The sequence below is a fragment of the Leucoraja erinacea genome, chromosome 16 (assembly GCF_028641065.1).
Source record: "Leucoraja erinacea ecotype New England chromosome 16, Leri_hhj_1, whole genome shotgun sequence".
Taxonomy (NCBI): Eukaryota; Metazoa; Chordata; class Chondrichthyes; order Rajiformes; family Rajidae; genus Leucoraja; species Leucoraja erinaceus.
The window spans coordinates 30,772,356-30,796,827 of NC_073392.1; the positions used below are offsets into that span (position 1 = coordinate 30,772,356).

The following is a 24,472-nucleotide window of genomic DNA, read 5'->3' on the forward strand; positions in this document are numbered from 1 at the left end:
GTTACCCCTGAGATGCCAGGATCTATCGTTTCTTATGTCTACATTTAATTCAAGGCCCAGTTAAAGGTGGGGATAGAACAAAGACAGAATCAAAGAAAGAATTCTGTACTGAACGAGGGCAGTACTCGAACACCTGGTAAAAATCTTAGCGTTTCCCAGGTATACATTTCATTCAATGCCCAGTTAATCTGAAAATCCCTCTTACACATAATGGCCCTTGTAAATTCAACTGTAAATCTGTCAGAACAAGATGGGAATAGAATGAATAAAGTAACAAAGTCATTCTATACTCACAGTATGAGGGCAGTACTCTAACTCCTGGTAAAAATTTAGCCCCCTTGACTGGGATTCTTCTGACGTTGTGCAACAAGCTGCCATCCTATTTTCGATGATCTCAGCGATTGCCTTGACCGGGAAAGTACAGAGTGCGGACTTCCTCCGCAACGTTCTGCTGTTGGGCTCGCTCTCCACGAACACGCCGAAGAGCACGTCGTCCTGCATCGAAACGTCGAGCTCAGTGGCCAGGTCTGGGCCGGGTTTGGCCAAATAAGCTGCTTGCAACACATTGTATAGGATGTCCCCGTCGCCCAGGGTCCTCTTCCTCCGCCTCGTTTCGTATTGGCACTCCAGGACAATCTCCCGATAGTTCCTCACTTCGTACTCGCCAGCCTTCAACTGCACGATTCTGGTGTGATAGTTGTTCGATTCTATTGATTCTTTCTGCACGGTGAGAAAGTAGATATATTCGTCGGAGCGGAAGGAATAAATATATTCAATGGGATAGGTGTCCAGGAATTCATCCATCACAGTTAAAGAGTGATCTTGAGCAGTCAACTCAAATCCATCTAATGATCCGAACAGTCTCTTTATTGACACGGAATTTGGACTGTAAGATTTTGCAATGGTACTGTTGACTGTGGCACCAATAAACAAATAGCTGGTAAATCTTTCTTCATGAACAACCACCTGGGTGCCCAATGGGCTAGCTATGCAGTCTGGGCAAAATTCAGCACGATTATTTTCCGGTTTAAATAGGCACAAGTTCTCATTTCTGTTTTGGATGTTGTGCCTGTAACAGATGCCGTGTTGGGAGCTTCCACAGATAAACAGGACTGGGTCATACGAGTCAAACATCAGCAGGACATTGTCGTTATCCTCCATGTCGATGCTCGACTCCCAGTTTGTGTTGCAAAGTTTGCAGATCTCGCACTCCGGGCTGCCAACCGGGCCAGTCTGCAGTTCATAGTCCTTCTGGAGGGAGAAGTTGAGAGAGTAGATTCGATTCCGCACGGCAATGTAGATCCCTGGATACTCGGAGTGCATCACGATATTCTGGATCGGACTCCCCGCATCAAAGCTTTTCATTCGGTATCGGACGTCAAAGTCAAAATGCTTGGGCTCCTGCATGCAGGTTTGGCCAGAGCAGCGTGAAGTGTTTCCTAATATCCAAGCACTTAGCCAGAGGAAGATTACAGATCCAGTTGTCATCACGGTACCAGGTGTCACTTCAATGATAATGGTGGATGAGAATAAAGAGATGAGTAACTTAAAAACAATCAAGAACAAATCCGTAAGATTTGAGCATTCCCTTCCAAAGCTCGTACCATGACAATGTAGCCCGAGACAAGGGCACACAAAGCAATGGAGGATGATTTCTTGTGTCCTAAAGCTGAGGTAGAGGATTACACAGACCACACTCCAGACTCTTCAATGAAGCTCTTCTTCTGCAGAAAACCACACGAGAGAGAATAAAAAGTTAGCCTCTTATATAATAATCTTTATGTTATAAATGCTCCATTTGACAAATGACCTTTAAATCATACACAGTTTAGTTTGGAGATAAAGCGAGGAAATAGGCCGTTCAGCCCACTGAGTCCGCGCAATCCAGCGATCACTTGTTCTAACCTACACACTGGGGGCAATTTACAGAAGCTGATTAACCTACAGACCTACCTACACATCTTTGGAGTGTGGGAGGAAACCGGAGCACTCACAAAACCCACGCGGTCACAGGGAGAACGTACCAACTCCATACAGACAGCACCCGTAGTCAGGATCAAGCCCGGTGCAGGAACGCTGTAATGCCCCTGTCCCACTTAGGCAACCTGAACGGAAACCTCTGGAGATTTTGCGCCCCACTCAAGGTTTCCGTGCGGTTCCCGGAGGTTGCAGGTGGTTGCCGGAGGTTGCAGGTAGTGGAAGCAGGTAGGGAGACTGACAAAAACAGACCATTGGCGAATAGTATTTGAAGACATTTCCAAATACCAAGCACTTTATCAATTCCAACACCACCAATCATTGGACATACAACAGATTGCAGATGCTGGAATCCTGAGCAAACCACAAAGTGTTGGAGGAACTCAGCAGATCAGGCAGCATTTGAGATGTTGGACAGACAGCATTGCAGGTCGGCAAAAGAAGGAATGTTGTTTGGTCATTCCCTCCTCAGATGCTGCCTGACCTGCCTCCGGCACTTTGTGTATTGATCACCATTCATTGCTTGTACAACAAATGGTGCGAATAATACTATTTAAACACCACTCATTATTAATTGCATTTCTCTCTTATTAGGAGAAAGATCAATGAAGAATTGAATCTGAAAATTGATTCTCAGCCACTAACAAACCCCCTATATCACAACTACCCTGAAGAGTAAAGGGCGTTTAATTGTCCCTAAGGACTTAGGGCAGTGGTACAGCAGTAGAAATGCTTCCTTACAACACCAGAGACCGGGGTTTGATGACTACGAGTGCAGTCTGTACAGAATTTGTACGTTCTCCCTGTGACCACGTGGGTTTTCTCTGGGTGCTCCGGTTTCCTCCAACACTCCAAAGACGTGTAGGTTTGTAATTTAATTGGCTTCTAAGTGCGACAGGCCCTTCAGGGTTTGTGATATGGATGGTTCTAATGATCTTTGCCCAGCTGGTTCTCCACACGCAATTACAACACTCTCCCCCATCACTGAGCAGCTAACAGAGAGGAGGCCAGTTGGCATGGATCAACTACAATTTAAAGGTATAGAACCTTTTTTACCATCTGCAGGTGGAAATGTCAAAACAGATCAGGAGTCTTTCTGAAACACTCTCCGACAACAGCAACACTGGTACTGCGTGGGTGAATGGAAGGATCGGAGGAAGGTTTGATGAGAATGTGGGAAGAATAAACTAGAGTTAGTATAAGTGGTGCTGGATGTTGTTTGCAGATTTGGTGGGCTGACGTACCCCTCTGTGATCTGTGACTATCACAGTCCATTGACATTTTGCTTTAGTGTTGTCTAAGTCGATGGAAGACCGGAAGAAGGATATTCGGTATAATTATACTTAATCAGCATGTGACCGCTAAATTTAATGCCTCAAGGAAAAAGCAAATTATACTACGCAACATGCAAATCAAAAAAAATGGTGCTGAATAAGATCATGAGACCATAAGTAATTCAGCCCATGGAGTCTACTCCACCATTCAATCATGGCTGATCTATTTTTCCCTCACAAACTAATTTTCTTGCCTTCTCCCTGTAACCTTTAACCCCATTCCTCTGCTTTCTCCCTGTAACATTTAACACCCTGACTAATCAAGAACCAATCAATCTCCGCTTTAAAAGCACCCAATGTCTTGGCCTCCACCACTGTCTGTAGCAATGAATTCCACCGATTCACCACCCTCTGGCTAAAGAAATTCCTCCTTGTCTTTGGGGGTCTTTCAAACTGATGGGCATGAGTTTTCCCAGCAAAACAACCATTTACAGCCTGTTTTCTCATTCATAAAAATTAAAGAATAGCCATTGAAAAGGAGATTTTATTTGCGAGAGATCCAAAGGGCACCTTTTCCCTTAAATGAACTGTCAAGTTTCACAACTTCAGTGAATTATTAAGCAGCTTCAGAGAGAAATTAAGGCTTTAAAAAAAAATGCTGTGCTTAGTTAGGCAACTACTGCATTTAAAAAAAAAAATGACTTACTAAAGAAACTTGCAGCAAACAATCTTGTGAATGCAGTGGCAATCTTTCCCAGCACCTAACCATTTGAGAGACTACTCCAGTGATTCAATGATGCTTTGTTGTCACGTTAGTCTCACCGACCCGGCAGCCTGACTCATGGTGTGGTGAAAAGGAAGGAACTACAGATGCTGCTTTACACCAAAGATAGACACAAAATGCTGGAGTAGCTCAGCGGGACAGGCAGCATCCTAGATAGAAGGAATGGCTGACGTTTCGGGTCAAGACCGTTCTACAGGGTTCAGGGTCTCGACCCGAAACGTCACCCATTCCTTCTCTCCAGAGATGCTGCCTGTCCCGCTGAGTTACTCCAGCATTTTGTGCCTAACCTGGTGTGGTGAGTGACAGGTTGATGCAGAGCGAAGACCCGCCTTCAAAATGGCCGACAGCCTTTGACAGACAAACAAAAGATGCGAGCCTGCCTTTGCTGACCACAAAACCATGACTTTATTTTAATAGTTTAAGTATCTTTGACATTTGGAGACAATGATTATTTTGATTTTAACAGCTTAAGATTGAATCTTTAAAAATTAACCAGCAACAATTAAAAGCATTGGAGCAAACCAACTCAAAAAGAAGCAACTAAGTTGTCATTTTTCTGCTGAATAAGAGGCAACACCAACCCCACTGAAATTCCTGGACACTTGGAGTGAATGCCGGATAATCCCAGCAGGCAGCAAACTACAGGAAATCTGTTTAAATGGGTGAATACCAACATATAATATAGAACAGTACAGCACAGAAACAGACCCTTCGGCCCACCGTGTCTGTGCTGGACGTGATGCCAAGACCCAATCTTATCTGCCAGTACATACTGTAATCCAAATCGCTCAATTCCCTGCATATCTGTATGTCCATCCAAAAGTCTCTTTGATTCCATGATCACATCTACCTCCACCACCACCCCCGGCAGCTCGCATCAATGACTCACCAAAAAAATCTCTTTGATGAGTGGCATAAATGCGGTAGACAGTCAGTACCTGTTTCCCAGGGAAGAAATGTCAAGTGATTTGCCCCATCTTACCTTGCAGTTAAGCCCTCGTGTATTTGATATTTCCATCCAAACACAAAGGTTCTGCCTGTCTAACCTACCTATTGAACCTGCCGTTCAAACAGCCAGCAACATCTTGCCCAGGGCATTCACATACAACCTACAGTCACATAACGTTCAAGTATACACCAGGCGATTTTTCCTGCACCACATAGACAATAGGTGCAGGAGGAGGCCATTCGGCCCTTTGAGCCAGCACCACCATTCAATGGGTTCATGGCTGATCATCCACAATCAGTACCCCGTTCCTGCCTCCTCTCCATACCCCTTGATTCTGCTAGCCCTAAGAGCTCTATCTAACTCTCTTTTGAATGCATCCAGTGAATCGGCCTCCACTGCCTTCTGAGGCAGAGAATTCCACAAATTCATAACTCTCTGGGTGAAAGTTTTTCCTCATCTCAGTTCTAAATGGCTCCCCATTATTCTTAAACTGTTGCCCCTGGTTCTGGACTCCCCCAACATCGGGAACATGATTCCTGCATCTAGCGTGTCCAATCTCTTAATAATTTTTTTTTTTTTTTTTTTTTTTAATTTTATTTTTATTAGAAGTACGGAAAATTACAATACTACACAACACATATATCTTAATACATTTTTTGTACCGCTTCATTTTTTTTGAGCTTTAAGAAAAAGGTAGAAGTAAGGAAAGTAAAGAAAGTGCGCGAGAGTCGTGAAGTGCAAGAGTGTTGGGAAAAGAAAGCCCCTTAGAAAAGAAGTTAGAGAAGGAAGTGAGAAAATAGATCCTAGAAAAGAAAGAAAAAGAAAATAGGAACAATCGCTCTATTATAACATTAAACTCCGCAGAAAGGGGACTACCAACCAAGTCTGTTTTTGTTGTTTTACCTCCCGTTACCAGGTCCTGATACCACTTATTTATTTATTTGTTTATTTAAATTACTATTGCACCTCATATCCAGATAGGTCCAGAAACATAGACCACGTCTTTTGGAATTGGTCTGCTTTACCTGCTAAGAGGAATCTCATCTCTTCCAGATGTAATGTTTCAAACATATTTGATATCCACATTTTTATTGTTGGTGTGGGCGCATTTTTCCAGAATTTAAGTATAAGCTTTTTCCCCATTATTAGCCCGTAATTAAATAAATTCTTCTGAAACACGTTTAGTTCAGGGTTACCTTTATATGTTTCTATAAGATTCGCTCTCATCCTTCGCTCTCATCCTTCAATGTTCCAGTGAATACAAGCCCAGTCGCTCCATTCTTTTGTCTTATGACATTCCCGCCATCCCGGGAATTAACTTTGTGAACCTATGCTGCATTCCCTCAATAGCAAGAATGTCCTTCCTCAAATTAAGAGACCAATGTTGCATCAGCAAATCACTGTTGCTCCTCAAAAGCTTTGGGACTGCCTTTTCCTCTTTACTTTGAGCTTGACTGATTGATCGTGGAATGTTACAGGCCTGTTCTATTTGCGTCTTGATGCCCAGATATCAGGATCTTTGCGCTTTGCATTATAACACCACTTCGACCTGTAATAGTTCTGTGGTTGGAACTGCTGTGGAAAATCTAAATCACCATTCCACTCACTGTCATTAGATGCAGCCACATCCTTATCAGGTTGAAAGCCAATGAGCTAAAAGGCAAGTGAAACTATTGTATGTCAACATCTTGGCCCTTACAAATTGCCAACATGTCCCAAAGTGGTAAAGAGAGGTTGGAGCCACAACATGAGACGTGAGGCACAGAACAACTTGGTAGTGTTGAAGACTGTTGGAGTCATGAGTTGAGAACAAACCACTGGAGGAACTCAGCAGGGCAGGCAGCATCTGTGGAGGGAAATGGACACGAGACCTTTCAGTTCAGGATCCTTCTACTGTCTGAAGAAGGGTCCCGACCAGTCATCCGTCTATTCCCTCCATAGATGCTGTCCGACCCACTGAGTTCTTCCAGCAGTTTGTTTTTTAAAACTTAGTCTTTAAGGAGTTTGTGCTATAAAGGGTAGACAAATGCACAGGCTCAATTTAGGATGATATGGAATTGCAGAGCAAAGGCAATTAAGGATCGACAAGGGGAAAGATCTGGAGGAATGTCATTATAGAGTCATAGGGAGACAGCACGGAAGCAAGTCCTTTAGCCCATTGTATCTATGCCAACTAACTCTAAACTGTAATTTAACTGGCTTTTGATCCACATCACCCCCACCACACTCTCATTTCACTCCTGCCATCGGGAAGATCATGTGGTAGGTGCAGAATTAGGCCACTCGGCCCGTCAAGTCTACTCCGCCATTCAATCATGGTTGATCTATTTCTCCCTACTAACCCCATTCTCCTGCCTTCTCCCCAAAACCTCTGACACCCGTACTAATCAAAGGTTGTTTGATTAAGGATGGGAAATTGAATTTGTTTGATTTTGAAAGGGAAGAAGGTAAAGGAGCCAGAAATCTGTAACATCCAGGTTCAGGAACAGCTTCTTCCCTCCGGCCATCAGGCTATTAAACTCTACAACCTCCACATAAGCTCCGAACTATATAGAGTGTTTAAGAAGGAACTGCAGATGCTGGAAAATCGAAGGTAAATAAAAATGCTGGAGAAACTCAGCGGGTGCAGCAGCATCTATGGAGCAAAGGAAATAGACCTATTTCCTTCGCTCCATAGATGCTGCTCCACCCGCTGAGTTTCTCCAGCATTTTTGTCTACCTCCAACCTATATAGACTTGGGGTTATTGTTTTTGTCTTTGCACTATTATTGGTTGCGCCTGTGCTCGTGTTATTTACAGAGTACTCCGTCTACATATCTGTTGTACTGCTGCTAATAAGAATTACATGTACATAAGTAAATTAAATAAGAATTATATTGTTGCGTTTCGGGATGTATGACATTTAAACACTCCAGACACTTAACTCAAATATCCTTCGTTGCATATCTTTCATTCATTGTTCTTTATCTCCCCACATCACCGTCTATATCTCTTGTTTCCCTTATCCCTAACCAGTCTGAAGAAGGTTCTCGACCCGAAACGTCACCCATTCCATCTCTCCAGAGATACTGCCTGCCCCTCTGAGTTACTCCAGCGGTTTGTGTCCATCTTCGGTTTAAACCAGCATCTGCAGATCCTTCTTACACATTTCCTCCGTCCAAGTCTTACACAGTTTTCCCAGCTAAAGTAGTCAAACCTGCTCCCGGACTGGTGTTGACACGTCCCAGGTAAGCAGTAAAACAAGTCCCCGAGTTAGCTCGACCCAAGCCCTTGATTTTTCCGTCACGGCAAATGACGAGAATCCGTCACGCATGGTGTAGCAGACACAGACCCACAAAGCCGTAACACAGGAACTACGAAGCATAGCCAAGTATGGTGCAGGAGGATCTTAATACCCTGTCCCCCATTTATACATTCTGATATTCCATGCAGTTTCAGGAAATAGTATACTGTAGATAATAAAATATCCTTTGATTGCACAATTACGCAAAGACAGAAACAGGGTCCAAGGAGGTTATTTTAACATGGGTTCTTCCAGCAGTCTCAATGATAATGGATTACAATAATCAGTTGCCAAGAGTCCTGGGATGTCAGGACTTTCATATGAAGAAAGACGGGATAGACTCGGCTTGTACTCGCTAGAATTTAGGAGATTGAGGGGGGATCTTATAGAAACTTACAAAATTCTTAAGGGGTTGGACAGACTAGATGCAGGAAGATTGTTTCCGATGTTGGGGAAGTCCAGGACAAGGGGTCATAGCTTAAGGATAGAGGGGAAATCCTTTAAGACCGAGATGAGAAAAACATTTTTTACACAGAGAGTGGTGAATCTCTGGAACTCTCCGCCACAGAGGGTAGTTGAGGCCAGTTCATTGGCTATATTTAAGAGGGAGTTAGATGTGGCCCTTGTGGCTAAGGGGATCAGGGGGTATGGAGAGAAGGCAGGTACGGGATACTGAGGTGGATGATCAGCCATGATCATATTGAATGGCGGTGCAGGCTCGAAGGGCCGAATGGCCTACTCCTGCACCTGTTTTCTATGTATCTATGTAGTTCCCGATTCAAACAGAACTTGTACAGAGTTAACAAGTCTTGGTTTTAGTTTTAGGGATACAATGTGGGGAAAAGGACCCTTGGCCCACTGTGTCCGCGCCAACCAGCGATCACCTGTGCACTAGTTCTGTCTTACACACAAGGCACAATTTACAGAAGTTAATTAACCTGCACATCTTTGGAGTGCGGGAGGACACCAGAGAACCCGTCACAGGGAAAACATACAAACTCAGCCAACACCCGTCGTCAGGATCAAACCTGGGACTCTGGCACTGAAAGGCACCAATCTATTGTTGTACACATGGTGCCACCTCCACCTTCCCTCAAATATGTAGTGTAATGCAGTCGTAGTCATATAACATGGAAACAGCTCACTTTCCTATGTATGTCCCTAATCATTTTGCTAAACCTCCCCAAGGTTATCCCTACGTTACTATGAGAATAAACACCGCCTATCCCATTGTTTTTTGCACAATCTTTTTCTTTTCAGTGTCTTATAGAATTTCTATAATGTACATTTATGTGTGCTGCCTGAGGCAATGTGCCTTTGATTCTGTTGTAAGCAAGATTTCCATTGTACTTGTACCTCACCATACTTGTGCACGTGACAATAAACTCAACATGATTTAACTTGCTATCTCTCTTAACTGCGTCAAGTGAAACGGTGAAACCTATAAATATTTATCTCCCCACCTGGTCACCAACGTACTGGTAGTGACGATGTGACAGCATCGTCACAAACACAACACGCTTTTTTAAGAGCTTCTTCCCTGCCACAGTGAGACTCGTGGCCAAAACAAAATGAACTGATGTCCTGACCTACCTCATAGCACATCATATTATATTATATTATATTGTCTCCTGGGCCTGTGCAATTTACAATGCAATCGACACTTTTTATATAGGGTTTGTGTAATTTACAATGCTCTCACTTTCCCCTTTATATAGGGTTTTAGGCATTTTCTTTCTTTTTTAGTTCTAGAGAAGTATATGTTTTTATAGATTATGTGTCTTCTGTGTGTCTTTTTAACTTGACTTGACTTGACTCTCTGAACAACCGCACATGAGTTCCTTTGTGTGTATGCACAAATGGCAAATAACGTTTTTGACCTTGACCTTGAGTTTAAAAAAATGTTAGCCTCCAGGACATTTTTGGTACCATCCTTCAAATTCCCTCTCCATGCTCATTTCCAACTCAAGTGAAAATGCCATATTCTAGTCACGGAGCTGTGCAGCACAGATATAGGCCATGCCAACTAAGTTGTCATTCTGGGCTAGAGCCATTTGGCCCATAGTCCTCTAAAACCTTCCTACTCAAATGTCTGTGCAAATGTCTTTTGAAACTCATAATTGCCCTCCAGTTTTAGAATCCTCTACATTGGGGAAATGATTGTGAGCATTCACTTTAACCATGACCCTCGTGGTCTTGTACACATCAAACAGGTCACTCCTCAGCCTTCCATGCTCCAAAGAAAAAAGTTCCAACCTATTCAGCTTTTCCCTATTGCTCAAGCCTGCAAGTGCACCTAACTTTCCGGTGAACCAAGGCTGGGGCTAAACATGCAGGGGTATTCGATATTCAGGAAGGATAGAAAGAAAGGAAGAGGAGGTGGGGTGGCATTGCTGGTTAAAGAGGAGATAATGCAATAGCAAGGAGAGACATTAGCTTGGATGTTGTAGAATCTGTATGGGTAGAACTACGAAATAGCCTGGGGTAGTAAACGCTTGTTGGAGTTGTATACATTCCACCAACGAGCAGCAGGAAGGTTGAGGATAGCATCAAGCTGGAAATTAGAGATGCGTGTAGCAAAGGTACAGCGGTTATGATTTCATTCTACGTATAGATTGGGCCAACCAAATTGGTAGCATCGCTGAGTAGAAGGATTTCCTGGAATGTATCTGGGATGGGTTTTTAAACGAATATGTAGATGAACCAACTAGAGGGCAGGCCATCCTAGACTGGGTATTGTGTAATGAAGGATTAGTTAGCAACAGTGACCATAATATGGTGGAATTCTGCATTAGGATGGAGAGTGCCATGGTTAATTCAGAGACTAGAGTCCTGAACTTGAATAAAGGAGTCTTTGAAGGTATGAGACGGGAATTGGCAGGGATAGACTGGCAAATTATACTTAAAGGATTGACAGTGGAGATGCAATGGCGAAGATTTAATGACCGCATGGATGAACTCCAGATTCATCCCAGACAGTTCATCCCCGTCTGGCAAAAAAGTAAAACTGGGAAGGCCGCTCAACCGTGGCTGATGAGAGAAGTCAAGGATAGTGTTAAAATCAAGGAAAAGGCATATTAATTGGCCAGAAGAAGCGGCAAACCAGAGGACAGGGAGAAATTTAGAGCTCAGAGGACAAAGGGGTTAATAAAGAGGGGGGGAAAGGAGCATGAAAGAAAGCTTGCAGGGAATATAAAAACTGACTGTAAAAGTTTCTATAAGTATGTAAAATGGAAAAGATTAGTGAAGATGAATGTAGGTCTCATACAGTCAGAGACGGGTGAATTTTTAATGGGAAACAAGGAAATGGCAGAACAAGTAAACGAGTAGTTTGGTTCTGTCTTCACTAAGGAAGACACAAATAATCTCCCGGAAACACTAGGGAACCAAGGATCAAGTGGGAGGGAAAAACCGAAGGGAATGCTCATTAGTTAGAAAATTGTATTAGGTAAACTGTTGGGACTGAAGGCAGATAAATCCCCAGGGCCCGATGGTTTACATCCTAGAGTACTCAAAGGGGTGGCCCTCGAAATCGTGGATGCATTGATGATCATTTTCCAATGTTCTCTCGACTCTGGATCAGTTCCTGTGGACTGGAGGGTAGTCAATGTAACTCCTCTTTTTAAGAAAGGAGAAAGAGAGAAAATGGGGAATTATAGACCAGTTAGCCTTACATCGGTAAAGAGGAAGATGCTAGAGTTGATTGTTAAAGATGTTATAGCAGCGCATTTGGAAAGCCGTGACGGGATCGGTCAAAGTCGACATGGATTTATGAAAGGGAAATCATGCTTGAATAATCTTCTGGAATTTTTTGAGGATGTAACAGGTAGAATGGATAAGGGAGAGCCAGTGGATGTGGAGTATCTGGACTTTCAAAAAGCCTTTGACAAGGTCCCACAGAAGAGATTAGTGTGCAAAATTAAAGCACATGGTTTTGGGAGTAGGGTATTGACATGGATAGAGAACTGGTTGGTAGACAGGAAGCAAAGAGTAGGAATTAATGGGTCTTTTTCAGAATGGCAGGCAGTGACTAGTGGAGTGACGCGAGGCTCGGTGATGGGACCCCAGTTGTTTACAATATATATTAACGATTTAGACGAGGGAATTAAATGTAACATCTCTAAATTTGCGGAAGACACAAAGCTGGGTGGCAGTGTGAGCTGCGATGAGGATACTGTGAGGCCGCAGGGTGACTTGGATAGGTTGGGCAGAAGCATGGCAGATACAGTAGCATGTAGATAAATGTGAGGTTATCCACTTTGGTGGCAAGAACAGGAAGGCAGATTATTATCTGAATGGTGTCAGATTAGGAGAAGGGGAGGTGCAACGAGACCTGGGTGTGCTTGTACATCAGTCACTGAAAGTAAGCATGCAGGTACAGCAGGCAGTGAAGAAAGCCAATGGTCTTCATTGCGGGAGGATTTGAGTTTAAAAGCAAGGTGTACAGGGCAATTTTGATCTCCTAATTTGAGGAAGGGCATTATTGCCGTTGAGGGAGTGCAACATAGGTTCACCAGGTTAATTCCCAGGATGGCGGGATTGACGTATGATGTAAGAATTGGTCGACTGGACTTCTATTCGCTGGAATTTAGAAGGATGAGAGGTGATCTTACGGAAACATATACAATTCTTAGAGGATTGGACAGGGTAGATGCAGGAAAAATGTTCCCGATGTTGTGGGAGTCCAGAACCAGGGGTCAGAGTTTAAGAATAAGGGGTAGGTCATTTAGAACTGAGATGAGGAAAAACGTTTTCACTCAGAGAGTTGTGAATCTGTGGAATTATCTGCCACAGAAGGCTGTGGAGGCCAATTCACTGGATGTTTTCAAGAGAGTTAGATTTAGCTCTTGGGGCTAACGGAACCAAGGGATATGGGTCGAAAAGCCGGAATAGGGTACTGATTTTGGATGCTCAGCCATGATCATATCTTAAGGAAATCCTTAAAAACCGAGATGAGAAGAACTGTTTTGAGTGGTGCTGAACTCTCTCAGAGGGTAGTTGAGGCCAGTTCATTGATATTTAAGAGGGGTTAGACTTGTGGCCAGGGGGTATGGAGAGAAGGCAGGTACGGGATACTGATTGGATGATCAGCCATGATCATATTTGGCGGTGCAGGCTATGACCTACTTGCACCTAATTTCTATGTTTCTATGAATGGTGATGCTGTTTCGAAGGGCTGAATGGCCTACTCCTGCACCCATTTTCTATATTTCTATGTTTCCTATAATTGAGGGATTAGAACAGCACACAGTACTCTTTGTGCGGTCTCACCAATGACCTCTGATCCCCCAGCCTCTCATTTTTGCCAGACAGTATTTGTTGGAAATCTGCAAATTCACATAGATAACATTCAAAAACGCACCTTTATTTACCTTGTTACTAATGGCCCAGTTATGACAAAAAGAGACTTGATTAGTCAGACATCCCCCAGTGTTAACAGAGCTAACTTCCCCTTTCTTAAGTCCACCGTCATTCTATTGCTAATGACGTAGAATTGTAGATTAGACCCATCTGGCGCAAATGTTCCAGCGATGATATCGCACCTAAACAATTAGTGAGCAGTCCCAGTGGGAAGGCAGCCAAGAGTTGGCAGATAAAGGTACTTAAAGCATTCAAACAATCACGCCTTCTCATCAGGCCGCTAACAGAAAAGAATAGTTGTCTCACTGAAGACACAAAATGCTGGAGTCGGGTCAGGTCAGGCACTATCCCTGGAGAACAAGGATACAGGTCTGAAGAAGGGTCCCAACCTGAAACTACATCTATTCACCAGGATAGACTCAAAGTGGTGGAGTAACTCAGCGGGTCAGGCAGCATCTCAGGAGAAAAGAAATAGGCAACGTTTTGGGTCGAGACCCTTCTTCAGACTTCTTCAGTCTGAGGAAGAGTCTCAACCTGAAATGTCACCTATTCCTTTTATCCAGAGATGCTGCCTGACTCGCTGAATGACTCCACTATTTTATGTCTATCTTCGGTGTAAACCAGCACCTGAAGTTCCTTCCTAGACATGTTCTCCCAGGATGCTGCCTGACCCGCTGAATTACTCCAGCAATTTGTTTTTGTCTTTCCTTGATAAACCAAGTCCATCGTTTCTACAATCTTCTCTGTGAATCCTGGCTTCAGGAATGTGCGGTGGCACAAATTTTTATCTTTGACCTCTGCCTGATATTCCAAGACCCCACAAAAATATAAAATGAGAATTCATCGGGAAAGCCTATAAATACCATGCTCAGCCTCACCAACCATCGATGACATAACAAGACATCTATCTATCTATCTATCTATCTATCTATCTATCTATCTATCTATCTATCTATCTATCCATCCATCTATCTATCTATCCATCTATCCATCCATCTATCTATCCATTACTAAAATTTTGTTCAGATTGATGTTATATTTCACAAGTTATTGAAATGTAAAAATTTACAAATTCAAGTTTAAAATGTTAGCAGATATTGGGCCCCAAATCCTTGCTGGCCCGGCTTGCAGCAAAGTTGCAGCAAAATCGGGAGCTCCAAGCCGCAGGAGTTTCGACCACCCCGACGCGGGTGCTTCAACCGCTGGCTGCGGGAGCTTCGATCGCCCCGATGGATGGTTTGACTGCCCCGACCGCAGGAGAATAAAGAGGAAGAAGATTGGACTTAATTGTCTTCCATCACAGTGAGAAACGTGCAAATCGACTGTGGTGGATGTTTATGTTAACTTTGATGTAGTTGTGTGTCTTGTTGCTTTTTTTTTAGTGTGGCTGTATGGTGATTCGCATTTCTCTGTACCTTAATTGGTACATGCGACAATAAAAGACCTTTGAAGAGCAACAAAAAATTGCAAAACATTTTAATGATGCAACACAAGGCAAAAAATAAGTTGCTCACTCAAATGTTATTCAATAAAGGAAAGGACAAGCATTGCAACAATTTCCCCTTCCATTCCTGCAATATTATTTCAGGAATTGTGCAAGTAGTTTCCTTACCAAATAACGATTCTAGTAATCTTGATGAAAATCTGGTTTCCAACACAAAAATTAGTTCTGCCAAGAATCAATTTCCCACACGTTTTCCCTTTTCCCTCATCCGTGAGCAGTGAAGGTAATGGCCAACTGGTGGTTAGTGTTAACAGTCAGCAGGGGAGCAGCAGAGGCAGTAAAAGGCGTCTCATGCAAAACTAAGAGTATACAAGGCCTCCCAGGACGTTACTTTGGACAAGATCTTTGACATGTGGTTGAGAAGGAAAAGGAAAGATAATTGCAGGGAACAGAAAGGGGGACTGCTCACATCCATGGTGCTACCCATTCCGATAAGGCCACGGATTCAATGGTACTTAACAGTCACATGAACCTAGGCACAGTGAAATTCTTTTGCGTACAATTCAGAAACGCTATTCATGAGCACAACCATACCCAAGTACAGGAGTGTAAGAATAGTAGACTATACTGAGGTAATACCCAAGAGTCGCCATGTTTCTGGTGCCACCTTGCATCCTACAAGTCATTAAAATTGCAAAGTTTTAACTTGGCTGTAAAGGCGCGTTGCCCTGCTGGGTCAGTGGTGCAAGGGTCAGGCTAGCCTAGCGATGGACTTTATCTTGCACTAAACTCTTAGCCAAGTTAAGACTGTAGTTTTGTCCCTTTATCCTGTGTCTGTACACTGTAGACACCTCTGTATATGTGTGTCTCTTTATCCTCTGATCACTTGTGGTTGGCTTGATCATAATCATGTATAGTCTTTCTGCTGACTGGATAGCACGCAACAAAAAAGCTCTACAGTAAACCTCGGTACACGTGACAATAAAAACTAAACTAATGCTGTAATGGATCTCTGGACTTAAAGGGGCAGTACAATGGATGTGGACACATCTCAGTCTATTTCCCATACGCAGTCTATTCCTCAGCTAATGCATCCAAATTCATAGTCAGCTTCCACATACACACTCGTAAGGGCTACCTCCTCCCTCTCGACCCCTTTGCTGTTACTATTCTGTTCTACGGTTCAGTACTGGATGAGCAGAAATACGCTCTTGCTATATATATTGGGAAAACCAACGTCATCAAGCCAGTTGGTACTCAATCCAGCCTCACCAAGACTCAATGATGGGAAATTCTTTGTTCCATCAGGGGGGCATACCGGGGTGGCACAGTGGCACAGCTTTAGAGTTGCTGCCTTGCAGTGCCAGAGATCCGGGTTCAGTCCTGTGTACGGGTGCTGTCTATATGGAAATTGCACGTTCTCCCTGTGACCGTGTGGGTTTTCTCCAAGTACTCTGGTTTCCTCCCACACTCCAAAGATGTACAGGTTTGTAGGTTAATTGGCATTAGTAAAATTGTAAATTGTCCCTAGTGTGTAGGATAGTGCTAGTGTGCAGGGTGGTCGCTGTGGGTTGAAGGGCTTGTTTCAGAGCTGTATCTCTAAATTCAATTCTGGCCTCCCTCCACTGGCTCCCGGTGCACTTTCGAGTTCATTTTAAGATACTGTTATTTGTTTTTAAATCTCTGAATAGGCTCGCCCCGCCTTACCTCTCTGAGCTGCTCCACCCATACGCTCCTGCCCGGTCCCTCAGGTCAGCTGGTCAGCTGCTCCTGGAGGTACCGAGGTCTAGTCGGAGGCTCAGAGGGGATAGAGCCTTCTCTGTTGCTGCTCCAGCACTCTGGAACACCCTGCCGTTGCACATCAGACAGGCCCCCTCACTGTCCATCTTCAAATCCAGTGTTAAAACACATTTGTACTCCCTGGCTTTTGACCATGCCTGAGACTTTGCTTCAGTTTTTGGTGTTTTTGATGTTTCTTTATTTTACATGTCTTTTCCTACTATTTCTTTTGATTGTTATTTTTGGTGTGTATTAACTTTTTTGTCAATGATTAGTGATGTACAGCACTTTGTTGCAGCTATGTTTGTTTTTAAAGTGCTCTATAAATAAAATTATTATTATTATAATTAAAGTCTAAAGTCCAAAGAGCTAACCAGTTCATGAGTGGAAACCCGATCCAGGCCAGCGTCGCTAGCTCACTCACTCAATGGTCTGCTTCATCCATTGCCTCATACCGAATGGAAACAGACCCTCGGCCCAACTTGCCCACACTGATCTACCCCTTTGGATATCACTGATAATCAGAGATTTTTTATTGGTCGTTCAAAAGTTTTGAAGTACTTAAACAAAATTTTTTTTAAGTGCATTCAAAAACACAAATTATTAGTTCAAGACATAAATAGGTTTAGGTTCATTCATGGCATGTGTACAAAGTTACAATTCAAAACAGCTTTATTTTGCATGCTATCTAAAGAGACCAGATTTCCTCCGCATATAATCGTCAAACTCAAATACACTAGATAGAGCAAAGTGGAAGATAGGAAATGCAAAATATCATCCAATGTCATCAAGGGGTAGTGGTGAATCAGACAGTATCCTAGTTTATGGAAGAGGCGAGAGTTGTTCCTGAGTCTGGTGGTGCGCACTTTCAACTTCTATATCATCTTTTGCCGGATGGGAGCAGGGAGCTGGAGGAATGACCAGGGTGGGACATCTTTGATTATGTTGGCTGTTTTTCTGAGTCAATGGTGGGAAACATGGTATGTGTGATGGACTGGACTACAACAACTCAAATTAAAAGAAAGAAACTAAACATTTAGCTAACTCTAAGGAACATGTTGGAACACAAAAGAATGTACCAACTATGGTTGACATAAAGCAGACAGAAAGATGCAAAATGCATCAGTTCCTTTACTCATCCATTCGCAGTCCACACTGGGACTTAATGGTGGGCCTAGAAGCCTCCATACAAACTCCATCCTTTACCAACCAACTATATCTCTCCCAAGAATCAGAAAGCTGGATCGGAACATCATCAAGCAGCATCTTCAGTTCAGTTTACAGATGCAGCACGGAAACAGGCCCTTCGGCCCACTGAGTGCATGCTAACCAGCGATCCCGCACTAACCTACAGTGATCCCCGTACACAAGAACACACTACGGACAATTTACAGAAGCCAGTTAACCTACAAACCTGTACATCTTTGGAGTTTGGGAGGAAACCGGAGCACCCGGGGAAAACGCAAGTGGTCAGGGGGAGAACGGACAAACTCCATATAGACAGGATCATTGTCAGGATCGAACCGGGGTGTCTGGCGTTGTACGGCAGCAACTCTACCGCTACACCATCATGTGGGGTCAGAAGGTGCAAGTCAATAACGTTTCACGTCGAGCCACTGCACCTATCCTGATGCAGTGTCTCTGCCAAAACTGTAATCTTATACTTTTTACATCCACAGATCCTGCTTGACCGGCTGAGTAATTCCAGCAATGCTCTAGAATCTAGCATTTGCAGTCTCTGTTGCCTTCACCCTCCCATCGATATCCTTGGCAAGTGTCTGAAACTCTGCCTCGGGCTCGCTGCCATATTCCCGATCAATGTCGAACTTTCGGTTTATTATTGTCATGTGTATTGAGGTACAATGAAAAAAGCTTTGTTTTGCATGCTATCAAAACCGGTCAGATATACAATACATAAAAACCAATCTCATCAAAGACAACACAATACAAAGCACAATAGATAGAGCAAATGGAGGGCAGAATATAGTTCCCTGCATTGTAGTACATCAGTTTCATAGACAACATAGAACAAGAACAGGCCCTTGCACCCACAATGTCTGTACCCAACCTGAAGCCAAGATAGAACCCGTGTCCCACTATTTCCTGCATATCTACTTGAGTATCCAAAAGTTCAAAATTACACTGACGTATCTGCTTCAACCACCACCCCCAGCAGCACATTCCAGGTTCTTACCACCCTCCGTGTAAAAAAAACTGTCCTGTAAATCTCCTTTAAACTTTGCCCCTCTCACCACAAAAAAAATATGCCCCATAGTACTTGGTATAAAATATTCTGTCATCTTCATCAATACCTCTCTTCATATTACAGTATGTGCCTGTATCAAGTCTCCCCACAAGCTCTGGTGTTCCAGAGAAAACAATCCAAGTCTGTCCAGGGATCGTACTGAGGTGTATACTCCTCTGCACCCTTTCCAAAGCCGCCACAACCTCCCTGTAATGGGACGACTGGAAGAGCACACAATAATCCAAACAAAGTCCAATGTCCCCAGTGGGGTAGAGGTGAATCGGACACTACCCTAGCTCAGAGGCCTGATAACGGATGGGAAGAAGCTGTTCCTGAGACTGGTGTTCTCTGGAGAGAAGGAATGGGTGACGTTTTGGGTCGAGCCACTTCTTCAGACTGAGAGTGAGGGGAAAGGGAAACGAGCTGACTGCTCCTCTTCCTCAGGATGAACCACAGATCATGCATCTATTCTCTACAAATCCATCCAGACAACACCTGATCGAACCCCCGTCTCTGGCGCTGTAAGTCAGCAGCACTACTGCTGCCCCACTCTTGTCACACACTAGAGGAAGTATGCAGTTGTGTTGGAGAAAGTGCAGTGGAGACTCACCAGGATGTTGCATGGATTGGAGACATTTAGTTATGGGAAAGATTTGATAGATTGGGCTTATTTTCCCTCGTTGTTGGAAAGGTTACCTGATAGAGTACCTGATACAATTATAATTGACACAGATAAGGTAGATGTCCCCAATCTTTTTTTCCTTTGACAGGGGTATCATAAACAACAGGGCATAGGTTTAAAATTAGAAGAAGTTTTAAAAGTGGATCTGAGTGGAAAATGATTTTGTCAGACAGAGATTGATTGATGTCTGGAAATTCTGCTGGAGATACACATGATAATAACAAAACAGTGTCAATGTCATGGTGGTGATGGAGTCAGATGGAATCACTATGTTTAAGAGATAATACGACAGGTACTTACATAGGCACGGTATAGATGGATACAGACCGAATACAGATAAATGAAATTATCGCAGATGGGCAGAGACGTCAACATGGGCTGAATGTTGAATTTATTCGGTTTCAGATAACTTCATTTCTCTCTCTCTGTATTAGTCATCCATCTACAATATTAGTTCAGCCAATTTCTTTCTGCTTCTCCTTTTTCTCTCTCTCTGGGAAAGGACACAGTGGTATAGCCGCAGAGTTGCTGCCTTACAACGCCAGAGACCCAGGTTCGATCCTGACTACGTATGGGTGTTGTATGTGTGGAATTTGCACGTTCTCCCTGTGTGCGGGGATAGCGGATATGGGGAGAAGGCAGGAACGGGGTACTGATTGGGGGTGATCAGCCATGATCACATTGAATGGCGGTGCTGGCTCGAAGGGCCGAATGGCCTACTCTTGCACCTATTGTCCATTGATCGCGTGGGTTTCTTGAGGGTGTGCCGTTTTCCTCCCACATCATAAATGCATGCGGGTTTGCAGGTTAATTGTCCTCTGCAAAATCACTCCCAGTGTGTCAGGAGTAGATGAGGAAGCGGGGTAATGTAAAACCAGTGCCCACAGGTGATCGACGGTCAGTGTGGACTTGGTGGGCCGAAGTGCCCGTTTCCATGCTCTATCGCTAAACTAAAATCTCTGCAAAGACATGCCCAGCCTGACATGCAGAGCACAATTGCCTGCTCTACCTTTCCCATGTCCTACGTTACTTTGTCTATGTTCTCACTCTCGAACTGCTCCAATTCACTAATTGACTGCATAACCTTGTTTACAGCTCATAACTTCATGTCATATGAGCAGAATTAGGCCATTCGGCCCATTGAGTCTACTCCGCCATTGAATCATGGCTGATCTATCTTTCCCTCACAACCTCATCCTCCTACTTTCGCCCAATCACCTTTGACACACTTACTAATTAACAATCAACCAATCGCCACTTGAAAATTACCCAATGATTTGGCCTCCACTGTGGCCTGCGGCAATAAACGACAGCGAGTACAGGCCCAGTGCCGTAAAATGCTCATCGTACGTTAACCCATTCATCCCCGGGGTCATTCTCGTAAACCTCCTCTGGACCCTCTCCAATGACAGCATATCATTCCTCCGATATGGGGCCCCATGCCTGATGGACCCCGCTGCCCCCTCCATGGTCAACCTAGTCTTACTCTTCCAGAGGGAACCTGCAGCCCACACACCTTTCCCTGTAGCCTGAAAACATAACTCTGTTTCCCGTCCCACAGATGCTGCCTGACCTGCTGAGTATTTCCAGCATTTTCTGTTTTCATTTCCGATTTCTGGCATTGAGTGCTTTGCTTTTATTTTCACTTTAATGTCACAAGGAGATCCTGACTATTCCAAACAATCATATGTTCATAATGCACAAACAAGGAACTGCGGATGCTGGTTTATACCAAAGGCAGACACAAAGAGTTGGAGTAACTCAGCGGGCGAGGCAGCATCTCTGGAGTAAACGGACAGGTGACCTCTTGTGTTGGGACCGAAAGTAACCTATTCTTTCCCCCCCCCCCCCCCTCTGAGATGTTGCCTGACCCACTGAATTACTCCAGCACTTTGTGTCTATCTTACCTCATGTTTATTGCTGTCTTTGGAGAAACTTAAGCATTTTCACACATACCTGTTAATTACAGAGAGACAAAGAAAATGATATGATAGGCACAGAAAACTGGAGTAACTCAGCAGGACAGGCAGCATCACTGCATAGAAGGAATGGGTGACTTTTCGGGTCGTGAGTCTTTTTTTGGACTACTTGCAGGGTCCGTGTCAGAAAAATCCAGCACCATACGATCTCCATCCTTAATCGCGTTCTTTCTCTCTAGCCCCCTCAATAAAACCTCTCTATTTCTATCTCGCCTACACACACACACACACACCTGGTGGTGAAACTAGTGTCTCGTCTACACCTGATTGATTCATTCTTGGGGGTTTCACTGTCCACGGTTAGTGAATAGGTCTTTCTACTGATTGGCTCTATTTTATGGGCGGTGGACACGCAATTGCGACATACAATTAAAATCTATAGGATCTTTGATTAAAATCACTAAATCTCACAAAATCGGACTTAAGTTCTCACTTAAATCTACCAATATTCACTCTACCCCTTGTCACAGCCCCTGCATTAGAACCCGTTGTAATTGGGCCCCTGTGAATACAAATAATTGCCCCATTCGTTTATACTTCCATTAGTCAGTCCCTAACGAACGGATTCCTAACTATCCCGATGTTATGTAAAGGGTCCATATCCGCGTAATTTTATCAAGAGAAGGCTTTTAAATGTCTCCTTCTTGATGTTGCACCCTTTGATCGGCGATTTCCAAAGTGTTAAGGAGGCCCCTAGGTGAGGGGAAGGAAGATAAGGAGCTTCACTTACCTGGCTCAGGTAAGGCTGCCCCGAGTCAGCCTGTGTGGAGAGTGGCGGAGCTCTCGCTTCTGCTCCTGAAAGGTGCCTCTCGTCGCTTCAACACTGGGGACTCGGTGGACTCGTCCCAGCCTGCTTGTACGTTCACCTGGACGTAATCCCTGATCCCTGGAGCGAGGCTTTAGCGGTGGAAGAGAGGGGGGGACAGGCTGGTAAAACCGGACGTCCTACTCGCACCGCCCCACTGACTCAACCACAACTTTCCCACCCAGGCATGGCTCTGCCTAACATCTAGCGGCAGTCGCCCTCTGCTGTCCCACCTCGCCCTACACCACGTCCACAAACCCACTCCCCGGGTGCTCCACACTCCACAAGCAAATACTGCAATAGAACAAATATTTGCAATGCATTAACGCCCTTCACGTCGCCCTGGTTTTGAAGTACAGTCATTGCCGCAAATGATGACAACTTGTGCAACCATCAATCATTTAAAAAAAAAATAGATGTGTAGGAAGGAACTGCGGATGCTGGTTTCCACCGAAGATAGACACAAATAGCTGGAGTAACTCGACGGGACAGGCGGCATCTTTGGAGAAAAGGAATAGGTTTCGGGTCGAGACCAGGGAAATGGGAAACGAGAGAGAGAGAGAGATATATAGAACAAATGAATGAAAGATATACAAAAATGTAACGATGATCAAAGAAAGATGGAGCCCTCAACGGTCCATTGTTGGCTGTGGGCTGGGTGATAACGAGTTATTCACACAATTAAACTCAACAGTAGATTATCTTATTTTCCATTAAGGGATTAATATTTACAGAAAAATGGGAAGAACTTTCCAAGTCATCCTTGAAATAGTCTCAGGGATTTTATTTGACATCATATCTATCCTTTACGAATCCTGCCTGGATTTGAGGTTCTTTGCTACAAGGGGAGATTGGACAAACTTGGGGATACAAGGAGCTGCAGATGCTGGTTTACAAACTCAGATGGTCAGGCAGGAACTCGGGAGAACACGGATAGGTCAGGACCCTTCTTCAGACCCGAAACGCCACCATGTTCTCCAGGGAGACTGCCTGACCCACTGAGTTACTCCAATATTTTGTGTTTTATTTTTGGACATAATGGATTGTTTTCTCTCGAACGCCAGAGGTTGAGGGGAGATGGGAGAGAGGTATAGTAAATTGGAAGAGGCTTAAATAGAGTAGACAGTCAGTACCTTTTCCCCAGGGTGGAAGTGTCTAAGACTAAAGCGCATAGCTTTAAGGTGAGTGGGGGAAGGTTTAAAGGAGATGTGCATGGATTTTTTTTGACATAGAAAATAACCATATAACAATTACAGCACGGAAACAGGCCATCTCGACCCTTCTAGTCCGTGCCGAACACATAATCTCCCCTAGTCCCATACACCTGCGCTCAGACCATAACCCTCCATTCCCTTCCCGTCCATGATGGGTGTCTGGGAATCCGGCAACTGAACCATCCCATCACCAACTAGAGAGTGACTCTGACCTATCATCTACCTCACTGAAGACACTCAGACTATCTTTAATCAGACTTTACTGAATTTTATTTTAGTTTTTTAGTTTCGTTTAGAGATACAGTGTGGAAACAGACCCTTCGGCCCACTGAGTCCGTGCCGACCAGCAGCCCCCGCACATTAACACTATCCTACACAAACTAGGGACACTTTACAATTTTACCACGTCAATTACCCTATAAACCTGTACATCTTTGGAGTGTGGGTGGAAACCGTAGCTCCCGTAGAAAATCCACGCAGGGAGAAAGTACAAACTCCGTACAGACAGCACCTATTGTTAGGATCGAACACGGCACTCGGGCATTGCAAGGCAGCACATCTACCGCTGAGCCAGCGTGGACTAAACGTCATTTCATTTATCATGTTTCTGTACACTGTGCAGTCTTTTCGCTGACTGGATAGCACACACCAAAAAAGCTTTTCACTGTGCCTCGGCCCATGTGACAATAAATAAAT

General features: G+C 44.0%; 1 protein-coding gene across 1 annotated transcript in view; it reads right to left on the bottom strand.

Annotated features, from left to right (window-relative positions):
• The window catches only part of mst1rb (macrophage stimulating 1 receptor b), a 110,667-nt gene extending 86,860 nt beyond the window's left edge, over nt 1-23,807 (bottom strand). The window contains exons 1-2 of the mRNA XM_055648051.1: nt 22,488-23,807; nt 295-1,724 (exon numbers count right to left, since the gene is read on the bottom strand). Coding sequence (XP_055504026.1) covers nt 295-1,488 — 1,194 coding nt within the window. The 5' untranslated portion in view covers nt 1,489-1,724; nt 22,488-23,807. The remainder of the gene's footprint in view (nt 1-294; nt 1,725-22,487) is intronic.
• Nucleotides 23,808-24,472: the final 665 nt, after the last annotated feature.